The sequence below is a fragment of the Chiloscyllium punctatum genome, chromosome 40 (assembly GCF_047496795.1).
Source record: "Chiloscyllium punctatum isolate Juve2018m chromosome 40, sChiPun1.3, whole genome shotgun sequence".
Classification (NCBI taxonomy): Eukaryota; Metazoa; Chordata; class Chondrichthyes; order Orectolobiformes; family Hemiscylliidae; genus Chiloscyllium; species Chiloscyllium punctatum.
Window position 1 is genome coordinate 61894387 of NC_092778.1, and position 14432 is coordinate 61908818.

Sequence of the window (14432 nt, forward strand, 5' to 3'; positions counted from 1 at the left end):
GTACATAAGGCCCAGGCAGCTAAGAACAGAATGGGCCCTGCAGAAATATCGGAAAAGTAAGACCAGTCTTAAATGAGAAATCAAGCGGGCTAAAGGGGTCATTAAATACCTTTAGCAAGTGGAATTGAGGAGAATCTCAAAGCCTTTTATTCTTATATAAGTAAGCGGGTAAGTAGAGAAAGGATTGGTCCACTAAAGGATAATGAAGGAAGGCGGTGTGTCGAACCTGAGAAAATGGGTAAGATTCTGAATGATTACTTTGCATCAGTGTTCACTGAGGAGAGGGGCATGATGAATGTTGAGATTAGAGATAAACGTTTGATCAGTCTGGATCATGTTGGCATAAGTAGGGAAGATGTGTTGGGTACATTAGAGGTTATTAAGGTGGACAAATCCTTAGGACCGGATGGGATCTATCCCAGGTTGCTGAGTGAGGCAAGAGAGGAAATAGCTGGGGCCCTGACAGATATCTTAGTAGCATCCTTAAATACAGGTGAGGTGCCAGAGGACTGGAGGGTTGCTCATATCGCCCTCCTGTACAAGAGGGATAGTAGGGATATTCCGGGTAACTACAGACTAGTGAGCCTGACGTCAGTGGTGGGAAAGTTGCTGGAGAAGGTACTGAGGGATAGGATCTATTTATATTTAGAAAAGAATGGGCTTATCAGTGATAGGCAACATGGTTTTGTGCAGGGGAGATCATGCCTTACCAACAATAGAGTTCTTTGAGAAAGTGATCAAGTTCATAGATGAAGAAAGGGCTGTAGATGTCAGTTCCCCATAGTAAACTAATAGAAAAAGTGAAGTCACATGGTGTGCAGGGTGTTCTAGCTAAGTGGATAAAGAACAGGTTGAGCAACAGGAGACAGAGAGTAACAGTTGAAGGGAGTTTCTCAAAATGAAGAAAGGTGACCAGTGGTGTTCCACAGGAATCACTGCTGGGGCCACTGCTGTTTGTGACGTACATAAATGATCTGGAAGAAGGCACTGTTGGTATGATCAGCAAGTTTGCAGATGACAAAGATTGGTGGAGTAGCAGAAAGCATAAGGGACTGTCCGAGAATACAGGATGATATAGATAGACTGGAGAGTTGGGCGGAGAAGCAGCAGATGGAGTTCAATCCAGACAAATGTGAGACGATGCATTTTGGGAAGTCTAATTCTAGAGCGAATTATACAATGAACAGAAGAGCCTTGGGAAAGGTTGATGAGCAGAGAGATCTGGGAGTGCAGGTCCATTGTACCCTGAAGGTTACTGCACAGGGGTATAGAGTGGTCAAGAATGCATATGATATGCTTGCCTTCATCCAACAGGGTATTGAGTATAAGAGCTGGCAGGTCATGTTGAAATTGTACACGATGTTGGTTCACATCTAGAATACTGTGTACAGTTCTAGTCACCACATTACCAAAAGGATGTGGATGCTTTGGAGAGGGTGCAGAGAAGGTTTATGAGGACGTTGCTTGGTAAGGAAGGTGCTAGCTTCAAAGAGAGGTTGTGTGTGTTAGGTTTGTTTTCATTAGAAAAAAGGAGATGGGGGGGGGGGGAACCTGATTTAGGTCTACAAAATCATGAAAGGTATAGACAGGGGAGATAGAGATTAGCTTTTTTCCAGGTGAAGGATTCAATAACAAGAGGTCACACTTTCAAGGTGAGAGGTGAAACGTTTAAGGGGGAATCCACGCGGCAAGTACTTTACACAGGTGGGTGTCTGTAACACATTGCCAGCAGAGGTAGTAGAGGCAGGCACGGTAAATTCATTTAAGATGCGTCTGGACAGATGCATAGTAGGTGGGGAGCAAAGGGATACAGATGCTTAGGAATTGGGTGATAGGTTTAAGACAGTAGATTTGGATCGGCTCAGGCTGGAAGGGCTGAAGGGCCTGTTCTTGGGTTGTAAATTTTCTTTTGTTTTGTTTCTTTGGTTGACCCTCTACAATGTGGAGGAGGAGGAAAGTCTGCAGCCAGAGGGTAGTGAATCTGTGGAACTCACTGCCACAAAAGCCTATGGAGGCCAGGTCATTGAGTGTATTTAAGGCAGAGATAGATAGGTTTTTGATTCGTGAGGGGATCAAGAGTTGCTGAGAGAAGGCAGGAGAATTGAATTGAAAAATATCACCGAGGTTGAATGGCCTAAGTGGCCAATTCTGCTCCCAAATCTTGTGGTCTTATAAGGAGGTCTAGAATCCTTATTTGCTAATAATGGAATTGTAGGACTGCTGCTTAAAAATGGACATCAACATAAAAAAAGGACAGGGTTGAGTTTAGCCTTGTTAGGTCCTCACACCATTATAAATCACCAATTAGCATTCGCTTATGAAATTCTCAAATAAACAAAACCCCTGACTGAAATACTGGAACAGTAGTGGCATTGCTCAAACAGCGGAGTGGCAGAGAGCTAATATATTTGGGTGAGAAATGCAGGGAGCTTTACAGCATAAGAAATCTACAGATATCAGATCACCTCTTGCAAGATTGAAGATTTATTTGGAATAGCTGTTTCTGCTCACAGATCCCAATTGGCAGCCAGCAAGCATTTTACAGAACAAGTGTGACAATGACTGAATCCTCGTTCTTTATTTACATATAACAGAACCAAAATTTCAAAAATTATAATATTGCTGCCAACTAACATCAATCAGTACTTTTTATCAGCAGTAAACCAAAGCAAAAAAAAAACAGGTTCACAGATGTGTCAAAATAGTGTAATCCCTGAATTTAATCCAGATCCATTTTTTTATTTGAACTATGGGGGATCTTTTTATTTGCAGTTGGTGTTAAGATGTATCCATTTAAGTAAATGATATTAGCACATTAAATGGCAACATCAAGAAATCCTAGGTCAGGTACAGTTTGTCAAAAAAGCTAATTTCTCTTGCCAATAAGGCCTCATTTGCTAAAGCTAACTGTAGCATAAATATTTCTCATTTCCTACACCAATCATTTTATTCTGAGTCATGATATTGAGTAAGCAGTTATAGATGGTGTAGGAATATATTATGTTCTGAGAGCCTACACTTAACTAAACTCAAGCTAATATCACATAGGAATCAAACCCAAGCACCAACAGAGCTCGATAAAGTCTACCTATATGTTTTAAGACTTTGTGAGAGAGACTATCTGAAATGGAGGCTAAAATAACATTGTACCCATTGTATGTTCTGGGGCTGTAGTCCAGAAAGAATCATAGACATCACTGTCCATGTGAGAGTCAATTGGTTACGTACAGCTTAAAGGTATCTAATCTATAAGCATAAGTGAGGACATAGGGTCACCATAAAGGGAATGGACTCACACTGTGGGCTTATAATTTTGTAACCATGTTAGCCATCGAGCCAACTGAGCTAAATGATCTCCCTCTCCAGCCCTTGAATTTTAATGGTGTCTAAAATTTGTACACTATGTTTCAATTCATCCAGTATAATAGAACTAAGATTTTTTTTGCTCAGTGCAAAGGTCTGAGTTAAATCTATTTAAGGTCAGAAGTCACATGACACCAGATTATAGCCCAACAGGTTTATTTGAAATCATAAGCTTCTGGAGCGCTGTTCCTTCATCAGATGAAGTCCTGACTTCACCTGATGAAGGAGCAGTGTTCCAAAAGCTTGTGATTTCAAATAAACCTGTTGGACTATAACCTGGTGCTGAGCGATTTCTGATCTTGTCCACCCCAGTCCAACACCAGCACCTCCACATCAAATCTATTCAAGTTTGAATATAATTGGTAACAGTTACATGCCAATAACTGTTAATCTTATTTGGGGGAAGGGGGCATTTGAAGATACAAAATTTCAAGAATGAGTAAGCCAGCGTAAACTTAGAGGGAGGAAGAAAACTCGTATTTACACACTGATTTTCCCAACTACTGCTAGACTCAAAGTACTTTACAGCCAATTAAGTGCTTTTGAAGTGTAGTCATTGTTGCAGCGTAGGAAATAAGACTCCACTTCTGCACACCAGCAAACTCCAATAAACGGCATTGTGAAAATTATCACAAGATAAGCTGCTATTTATGTGATATTGATTGAGGGATAAATATTGGCCAGAATGCAAGCTGCTCTTCTTCAAAAAGTGTTCAGTTTCTTTTTTCCCATTTTCACTTACTTCAGAGCAGGCAAATGAAGTCATGGTATGATGCCATGATTTGAAAGATTGGCATCAATGACACGCCAGGACATCCCAGTGATGCACTGAATGGCAGCCTTGATTTGTATGCTCAAGTTCTGGAAAAAGGACTTGAACCTAGAACTTTATAAGCCAAAGTGCTACCAACTGAGCTACTGCGAAGGTTGTCCAGGATACAGCTATCTGTGCAGGCAGCTTATTGTGCAGTTTCTGTACCTAGGCATCTGAAAGGGGCAAATGGTTTCATTGTGGTCAGCAAAAAAAAAAAAACAGGAGAATTCTTTTCATATATACAAATTAAACTGTACAGATAATGCAACAACAGAAGAGGATATTAAAGCTTACTGAGAATGACAAGCATTTGAGCTGAATATCAGCAGCATTCCATTCAGTGCAAATAATGTAAATAATTTCAACTTCAATTCCACGGGTAAACTAGCTTCAGTCATTTCTTCTTTCAATAGAATCAACATTCACCAGTAAAACATTCCTTTCCCAAAGTAAAAGAAAATCCTAATTCTCTGAAACTGTATAGTAACTTATAAAACTTTTCAGAAAAAAATTTCTATAATAGGAACAACAAAGATCAAGATCACATCCTTTGTATACAATGTTTCCTTTGTTCAAGAACGCAAAATAAAACCGATAGTACGGCAAAAAAAAATTCTCAATCACGTGAAATGTTTTGACAAAGTGAGCATTTTGAAACACGGGCTTTTGTCAGTTTGACATTCAATCTTTTGAAAGTAAACTCTCCAAACCATGCAATGTGTATAATGCAGGCCTGGAGCATCAAAGAGGTATCCTTTCTAACGCAGACTTGGTGGCCAAGTAGTGTTCCAACTAACGCAGGCTGAGTTCCTGAAGTTGTAAATTTCGAAACATTCAATTAGAAAAACAATATGAATACCTGGGAATGATTTAAAAGTACAATCCGGTCAGATATAGAACGAATATCTGAAAACTAGAAGGTCACTCTGACAGAAAGCATTACCATTTATAAATAAGTCATCTAAACCCTTGAATCTGAAAATTGCTACAGTGCTGTTGAAGTCCCATATCACCAATGCTTCTCCACTTCTCTAGGAGTTACAGTCCCTGCTCAGCCATACAAAAAGGTAAATTCACCAGAGTCTTAATATTACAGTGAGACAACAGTGGTGTTTTAAGAGTCACTACTATACTTAGTGGTGGGGAAGGAAAATTCCTCATGGTAACCTCAGCCAGTTTGGGAATGAGTGTAACTGCTACAGTAGAGGGGTCTGGAAATTCTCAAATATGAAACAGCATTAATATGCAGGCACAGTAAATGATTCGTAAGGCAAATGGAATGTTACACTTTGGGGAGGGGGGGGGGGCAGATTGAATACAAAAGCAGGAAGTTCTGCCACAATTGCACAGGCTATTACTTGAGAGCACACCTGGAATGCTGTGTGCAAAAGGAATATACTTGCCTTGGAGGTAGATCAGATTAAGGCTGTTTAACAGTTTGAAGGTGTTGTCTCATAATAAAAAAGATTGAGCAATTTGGGCCCACACTCACCGGAGTTCATTAGAAAGAGAGGCGTGATCTAATTTAAACATAACAGATCTGAGGTGGCTGTCAGCGTGGTCAATGAAAGGAAGCTTTTCCCTGCGGAATCCAGAGCTAGGGGGCAGAGTTTCTGAATAAACACACTTCTGCTGTTCTGGCTTAGTGGTGCTGGAAGAGCACAGCAGTTCAGGCAGCATCCAAGGAGCTTCGAAATCAATGTTTTGGGCAAAAACCCTTCATCAGGAATAAAGGCAGTGAGCCTGAAGCGTGGAGAGATAAGCTAGAGGAGGGTGGGGGTGGGGAAAAAGTAGCATAGAGTACAATGGGTGAGTGGGGAGAGGATGAAGGTGATAGGTCAGGGAGGAGAGGGTGGAGTGGATAGGTGGAAAAGGAGATAGGCAGGTAGGACAAGTCCAGACAAGTCATGAGGACAGTGCTGAGCTGGAAGTTTGGAACTAGGGTGAGGTGGGGGAAGGGGAAATGAGGAAACTGTTGAAGTCCACATTGATGCCCTGGGGTTGAAGTGTTCCGAGGCGGAAGATGAGGCATTCTTCCTCCAGGCCTCTGGTGGTGAGGCAATGAAGGAGGCCCAGGACCTCCATGTCCTCGGCAGAGTGGGAGGGGGAGTTGAAATATTGGGCCACGGGTGATTGGTGCGGGTGTCCCGAAGATGTTCATCTGCATCATTGTTTTTACCACATTTCTGCTGTTATCCAACTAAGACGGAAATACAGAAATTCTTCTCTTGGAAGGTTGTAAAGCTTTGGAAATTTCTACCCTAGAGAGTTAGACGATGAATCATCGAATGGATTTAACATACAGATGGACAGATATTGAACTATAAGGAAGTCAAGCATTACAAGGAACAGGTGGAAAACTGGAGTTAAGGCAAGACTTGATCAGGTGTAATCTTATTGAATGGTAAAGGAGACTCTAGGGGCTGTTGGTCTACGTTATAAACAGGGTCTTAAGTTTACATGATTGCTAAAATGCCTCACACAGCCCTTGAAAAGGTGATTTTACAAGTGGAAGTTAAATTTTTCCTATCATTTACACTCATATTTGTAAATTTACAAGCTTATAAATATTTTAACTTCTCCTTTAATGTAATCACAATTATTTAATTCACTATAAGAAAACTTAAGTTAAGAGTGAAGATGATCAGTGATTTTTCACTTTCTGGTTCAGTGAGAGAATACTTTGAATTGGTTATTTCCCCTGCTACATCACTAGTGTTGAATACCTGGAGAAACTTGACTTGTTACTAAATTTAAACCACTAATGGGAACAGGGGAAAAGGCAACCTTATTGAAATATATCTTTACTAGATCCTGTACTAGGGACACAGTTTTAAAAAAAGGGTCTCCCATTTTAAGGTAGGGGTGAGGGAGAGTTTTTGGAACATTCTTCCAAAGAAAACAGTGAAGCCTAGGTCACTAAATATTTTTTAAAAGGCAGAGATTGATTGACTCCCTTGTTATTTAAGAATGAGAGGATAATTGGGGTAAGTAGGAAGCAGAGTTGAAGTTATAGTCAGATCAGCCACGATCTTACTAAATGGCAGACCTGGCTTGAGGAGCCAAATGTGTATACCTCCTCCTAATGTGAATGTTTGTGAAGGAAGTTGTCTTGCCAGTGATAGAAAATTCCACAACCCAATGTTACAGCCTTGGCTTCTTCACTGAAATATGCATGATTGTAAGAAGTGTAAAAATATTACAAGAATGTACATGGGAGAATTGATTAAGACGAAAACAAACCTCCAATCCCATCTTTTTGTCAGGTAAAAATATAAGTTTATAGCAAAATCATTGTTTTGATGCATTCCATAACTATTGGTGCCACTGATGTTTAGTCAGAGCTATATAAATGCCTTTAAGGAGAAAAATATAAGCCTTTTGTCCAAAGATATTGAGAATGTGAGTGCAAGGGCGTGAGAACATGACAGACATACAGACAGAGAGCAAGAGTGAAACCAGCTGACAAGACTGTGCACCAACAACGCCTTTGTTTCCACATCACATGCAAAAAGTCTTTTACCTGCCTGGAACTGTGAAGGTTACAGCTTTTTGTTCATTATTGACAGCCATGATAAACAATGAAGCGCTCCTGCCATACGTGCCGAGGGGCCTAGTGCTGCCGATGAAGCGCTCAGAGGTACGTGAAATTTACTCTGCCTGGCTGAAGTAGATAATACAGGCAACACTGGAGTTGGTTCCTCTTGGACATTGCTGAGTAAAGAATGGATGGATTCCTCTTGCAGTGTTTCAGAAGTGCAGCTTGAAACTATTTGGAGAAAAAAAAATGTATATTTTATCAACTGATACATTCTAGTGCAATCTAAAATTGTGATGTGCTTTGTCAAATAATGCATTGGTCTGCATGGTTTGCCCAGATGTTCATTTCTATTCAACCAGACTGATTCAGTTAGAGTTTTAAAATTATTTGAAGATTATGTATTTTCTTCTCAAATCTTTATACTTGTGTTATTTCAATTTTCTTTCTCTTGTGCAGCTTCTTCTTTCTCCACTTTTAGCCACTTCCTCCTTGCCCATATCTTGGGCAACCTTCCTTGGTCAAGAGATCAGTTCAACACACAAACATCCCTGAGGGGTAAAGAACAGTGTATTCCTCCCACCCCCACGCGCTCCTAAACCCATTTCCACCTTCCTCTCCCAGAGATCTATTTTGATTGAGTCAAGAAGGGACCATTCCTGAACATTTCACTCCTTTTTCAAAAAAAAAATTAAAAATGCAGCAAACATTCCATCAAGGGAAAGCCAATTTCATGGGTAGTATTGAGTTTTGTTGTCTTAAAAAGGAGAACGATGTTGCGCATTGAATTTTAGAATTGTAGCTCTTTTCAACCTCATCTTCGAGCTATTTTAACATCATTCCTGGAATGTATTCTAACAATACATTTCAAGTTACATTTATAGCATGTTCCTACTTGTCCTAAGGGGATATTGACACATTCTGTACACTGTTCAATATTGTCTATGCACATATTTCACATTTGTTTATATTAATTTCTCATTGCTTCACCTATTTACATCAACTCAGTTAAGAGAACCAAGCTAACACTTGTGATCCACCCTGATAACTCACTTTTTTCCTAACCAGGCGATACCTTACCAAGTGTTTAGAGATATTCTATTTGTAGATATTTATGAAATAGGGAAGATAAAAGCTTGTTACATGGGTGGTACAACAATAAGATTAATAGCTTCAAATAAAACAATTTCACTGTTAAAAATCATATCAGCAACTTTGAAAACGGCAATTTAAATAAAAACATTTTGAAATACAAATCATGTTTATATCGATTAACATCTTAATTAAGCTTAGACATTTGAGAACAAAACAATTTGTAATGCACAGTCAAGCCTTACAGACATGTGCTTAAATAGCAGATTAGAATTGATATTTGGGCAAGGTAATGCATCTTTATTTGGCTGTATTTACATGACATACAAATGTGCGAAGCAATAAAACAGAGGGATCAATTACCGGTTTCAATCTGAGCTTGTCAACTATCTCTTAGAGGATGTCCAAGTACTGGCATCCAGCTAAGGTGTGTGGATTACTGTAAGCAGTAACTTCATATTGCCCAACTGAGCAGGGATTTGCACAAACTAGGAAGTGTGTCATTTTAAAATGGCTCATCCTAGGCAGTCAAATTCAATAACGTGGAGCTTCAATATACTGAGAACTGAAAGCATACGCTCACTGTATGCCAGCTTGACTTGCTTGGTTATCGTTCATTTTCAGATGGGAGCTTAAAAATTAAGCTGACATCTACCTTCTCAGTTTTCCACACAGGGAACAATGAATGGCAACAGAATGCTCCATGACATTATTCAGAGAACAGGAAATTCTGTTTAACATCCTTCCCTCAATTACTAGGAGAAATTGAGGACTGCAGATGCTGGAGAGTGAGGGTTGTAAAGTGTGACGCTGGAAAAGCACAGCAGGTCAGGCAGCATCTATGGAGCAGCAGAGACGGCGTTTTGAGCATAAGCTCTTCATCATTCCAGATGAAGGGCTCATGCCCAAAGTGGCGGTGACTTCCATCAATCACCGCCAAACAGACTTTTCACATTTATCACAATACTTGCCTACATCGTATGTACAAAAAAAACTCTCAATATTTTTCAAGTGCTTTGTCATGTTGAAGGATTTAAATGATGTTGTATGAATGCAAACTGACATTAGGATTTTCTCTCAAGTTCGTAGACAAAGCCTATTTCAGGAGGGGCAGCTTAAAGAACAACACATCCCCCCCTCACTTTCTTATCAGTCAAGTGACTTGTTCAAGAGGAGCGCTGTATGGAATGGAAAATATTTTCAGAACAGCAGGAATATTCAGAGGAGAGTTGGACTCTCAGTTAATCTGAAGTAAAAGTGCAGTTAAACAGCTATATCCAACATTCCAACTATTTACCTTTTTTGGTATCTGTTTTCACAAAGGGCTGAATATTCTCTGGTTTGAAACTTTCACCTGAAATACCTGCATTCAATAACAAATTCATTATTCATTAAGATTATTAAATTACAACAAAAACCCCAGAATATTTTGCAAATTTTAAAAATTTTTTAAAGTACATCCAAAAAAATTGGTCATATGACATTGTCCTGTACTTCCATCGAGGGATATTTATTTCGGCTAAACAGAGTAGCATCTTTTGACAATACACTGACAACTTTGTCCATCAGTGGAAGTGTTCAAACTTCACTGAAATCTTAATTATCTAGGATGTAAAGGATTCCTAGTTGTTAACAGCAATTAATGGATAATTCAAGTTTCTCAACTTAAATGTGGATAGTTGTCTCAGTCCTCTATTGCCATGTTTCACAGATTACTTCTGTTGATGCAAACTGTTTATCAAATTTTTTCACTTAATGGCAAAAATGGCACTTTAAACAAATACAGAGACTCCAGTACACAATCTAGCAGTTACGTTGATGAGAGCAGCAAACTCCTCTTGAGCCATTTATTGTTCAGGAGCTAGGCAAGAGGAGCTGTAAACCAGCCTGACCAAGATAAGCTGTAAATTTCAAATAATTTTGCCAGTTTTAACACGAAATAAAAATGCCAGTTTTAACTTGTTCTTGCCATCCAAATATTTTTCCCGAATAACTCAAGCTGTATTGACAAGACAGCAGTGCAATGTTTTACACAAAATACCAGTACCACAACCACCTCCTTGAAGAGCAAATTAAAAATTTGACGTGACACCTGTACAAGAAAATAAATAATGCCTCTCTAATACAGAATATATTACATATTTTTTTAGATTAGATTACTTAGATTACTTACAGTGTGGAAACAGGCCCTTCGGCCCAACAAGTCCACACCGCCCCGCCAAAGCGTAACCCACCCATACCCCTACATCTACATTTACCCCTTACCTAACACTACGGGCAATTTAGCATGGCCAATTCACCTAGCCTGCACATCTTTGGACTGTGGGAGGAAACCGGAGCACCCGGAGGAAACCCACGCAGATACGGGGAGAACGTGCAAACTCCACACAGTCAGTCACCTGAGGCGGGAATTGAACCCGGGTCTCAAGCGCTGTGAGGCAGCAGTGCTAACCACTGTGCCACCGTGCCGCCCACTTGAAAAGACCAGTAAGAATTTGAAAAGGCAAAAGTCTCTCATCAGAATTCAATTTTTCCTCTGTAAAGGAAGCGTATTGCAGGATCTGTAGAGAGGAGTTTTATTACTGAACATTACAAATTAAGAATTGCATAACTAAATGCAAACCTAGCTCCAGTACTATTTTCAATAGAATATGAAAAAACTTTTACTAAATCTGCAAAATCATTAATTGTAAAATTAAAATATTTTGCTTTACAAATCTTTCATTTTATTTTCCAACCATTTGGCAGTATTGTTCAACTGTCACTAAATGTGCTACAAAACCCAGCCCAAGTGGTTGATCCTCATATGCAAATCTCATATGCATAGACCGTATTTCCCAAGATGTGGAAGCTTTAAATTGTAAAGAAACGCTGGATAGGCTGGGACCTTTTTCACTGGGGGGTAGGAGGTTGAGAGGTATAGAAGTTTATAAAATAATGAGGAATTTAGATAGAGTTGATGGTAGTTGTCTTTTCCCTAGGAGGGGTATTTCAAGGCTCGGGAAGACATTTTTAAGGTGAGAGGAGAAAGATTTAAAAGACGACCTGAGGAACAAATAAAATGTTAGAAGGTGGTTTGCATATGGAATGAACTTGAGGAAGTGATGGATGTGGGTACAATTACAATGTTTAAAAGACATTTGGAAAGGTACATGAATAGGAAAGGTTTGGAGGGATACGGGCCAGGAGCTGGCAGATGGGATGAATTTAGCTTGGGATTATATTTGATTGGACCGAAGGGCCTGTTTCTGTGCTGTATAACTCTATGCCTCTAATGATGTGATGATCACTACCAAGGCAGACCTTATTCAACATCTCTATGCAAATACGTTATATCTTTATATAGCAGGCAGAAACAGGATCCAGGATCAATTATTATCCTTTATATTACAAGCATATCAAAATCAAGCTCTAGTACTTCTACTGTAATTCCAGTTCAGATCAGACAACTTGGCAGCACACCAGGAATTTAACATGCATGTTCTCGTCTATTATGGCCCACTGCCATATTTTCCAGTGCCTTTACCAACTCAGCCAAGTTGGGAGGGTTGCAAAGCCAATTGTGAAGCTAAAAATTATTACAAAATGTTATGATTGCACAGCATTCAGTACTGCTGATTTTATCTTGCTGATGATCAGTCCTCTCCCACACATTTCCAAGATAGCGGAGCCTTACAATCGTTAAATTCTATAAAACAATACACAGCTGTAATATTTCATCTCTCAAATAAAGAACACTGCTCAGTTCAGAAATATCCAATTCTCCAATATACTTTGATAGTAGATTGCTCTACTCACCAGACTTGTCATACACACTTGGAATTTCTGCATTACCTGACTCTGCAGAATGCTTAGTATCAATAATAGAGATATAGAACTCATCCTGTGTTTTTAACTTGTTCTCTGAATTTTCCAGACGATCCATGCTGTTCAATGATTCACAGCACAGCTCCTGCTAGAATTACAGATACAGTCAATAACAAGACGAACATATGGTAAACTTTGATCACTTCTTCATCAAGAAGTACAGTAATTCAAACCAGTGTGTCAAGAAATGTTTTGTATTACAGAGTTATGCATTATTACCCACTTCAGGTACACAGACCATTACTCAATCTAAAATATTTTGGCATAAGAAATGCAAAGCATCATCTGAGTTTGAAGAATTTGGGTTGTGAAGTCAAATGACCTTTTGTGTCTTCAAAGTCTGCCTAATTCTAGCACTTTCATCTTATCCAAATAACTAGAAGAAACATCCCAACAGAAAACTAAGGAACATAATTCCACTGACATTGTGAGAGATAAATTTTTGGGAAGAGTTACCTTCTCCTCAAATCCAAGCAGTACAATAATCATCTACTTCATACGAAATATGTTAGGTCATATGCTATAATTTCTGGCATGTTTGCAAACGTAATAGGTTCTTCACTCAGTTCAATTTCACTTTGGAGATGTACTTATTGGAGGTCATATTCATCAATTTAGAGTAATGATACATTAAAAATAACCTTTTCTTTGTTATTATTACCTTAACACAGATTTGTTGGGTGTGCAGATTGGGACTTGTGAATCTGGTGGCATGAACACTAGGGGGACAGGATTTCCAGCAGCTTCACAGTCAGTGAGAGTAACACAGGCAGGACAACCAGTGAAAGGGATAATGAAACCTTGGAACTTCATAGAGTCATAGAGATGTACAGCATGGAAACAGACCCTTCGGTCCAACTCGTCCATGCGGACCAGATATCCCAACCTAATCTAGTCCCACTTGCCAGCACCCAGCCCATATCCCTCCAAACCCTTCCTATTCATATACCCATCCAGATGTCTTTTAAATGTTGCAATGGTTTCATCTTGGGCAAATAGTAAGAACCTCTTAACATATGTTAGAAGCAGACTTTTCCAACTCTACTTTTACATAATTTGCAAATACTCTTCAGGGCTACAAAATCTGTTTTTTTAACATCTGGGCATGTAAAATGCCTTGTGACAAATAGAAACCAGTTAACTCTACTGGCACACCACATTGAGCCATCATTAGCTCATTTTGTAATACAGCAGTGTGCTCAGGTTGGTTGTCAATTAGCACATTTAGAGTAATCAATTCCAATTTCTGATAAACACCTACTTGCTTTTCCTCCACCACCACCTCTAGTGCTGGGAGTTCATTATATTCAACCTCTTCAGACAGTCCCAGTACAGACATCTTCAAAGATTTACAATTGTCTTCAACTGGAGTAACAGAGCAAAATGAATATGGCTCCAAATATGGCAAGTCATAGATTAGTGATTCAAAATCCTGTGAAAGAAATTCTCTGTTAAAGGTTGTTTGTGAGTACAGAATTATACATGTCTGTAATCGGTGGCAATTGACATATTTTAAAGCACTGTGGTGAGTGGTCAACTTTATAGAATAAATTGTCCCATTATTAAAGCTGACAGAGTAATAGAAAACATCATCTTCACATGATAATTATGGATGTCAAGGCCTGATGGATTAGTTATAGAGTCATACAGCACGGAAACAGACCCTTTGGTTCAATTAGTCCACATCAACCATGTTCCCAAACTGAAGTAGTCTCATTTCCCTGAATTTGGCCCATATCAAAAATTGCCATTCATGCA

The 14432-nt window shown here is 39.2% G+C and overlaps 1 protein-coding gene across 1 annotated transcript in view; it reads right to left on the bottom strand.

Annotated features, from left to right (window-relative positions):
* Positions 1–3632: 3632 nt before the first annotated feature.
* Positions 3633–14432, bottom strand: part of LOC140464684 (tudor domain-containing protein 5-like) — a 41159-nt gene continuing 30359 nt past the window's right edge. The window contains exons 14-18 of the mRNA XM_072560087.1: positions 13936–14106; positions 12606–12762; positions 10105–10170; positions 7701–7946; positions 3633–4987 (exon numbers count right to left, since the gene is read on the bottom strand). Coding sequence (XP_072416188.1) covers positions 7720–7946; positions 10105–10170; positions 12606–12762; positions 13936–14106 — 621 coding nt within the window. The 3' untranslated portion in view covers positions 3633–4987; positions 7701–7719. The remainder of the gene's footprint in view (positions 4988–7700; positions 7947–10104; positions 10171–12605; positions 12763–13935; positions 14107–14432) is intronic.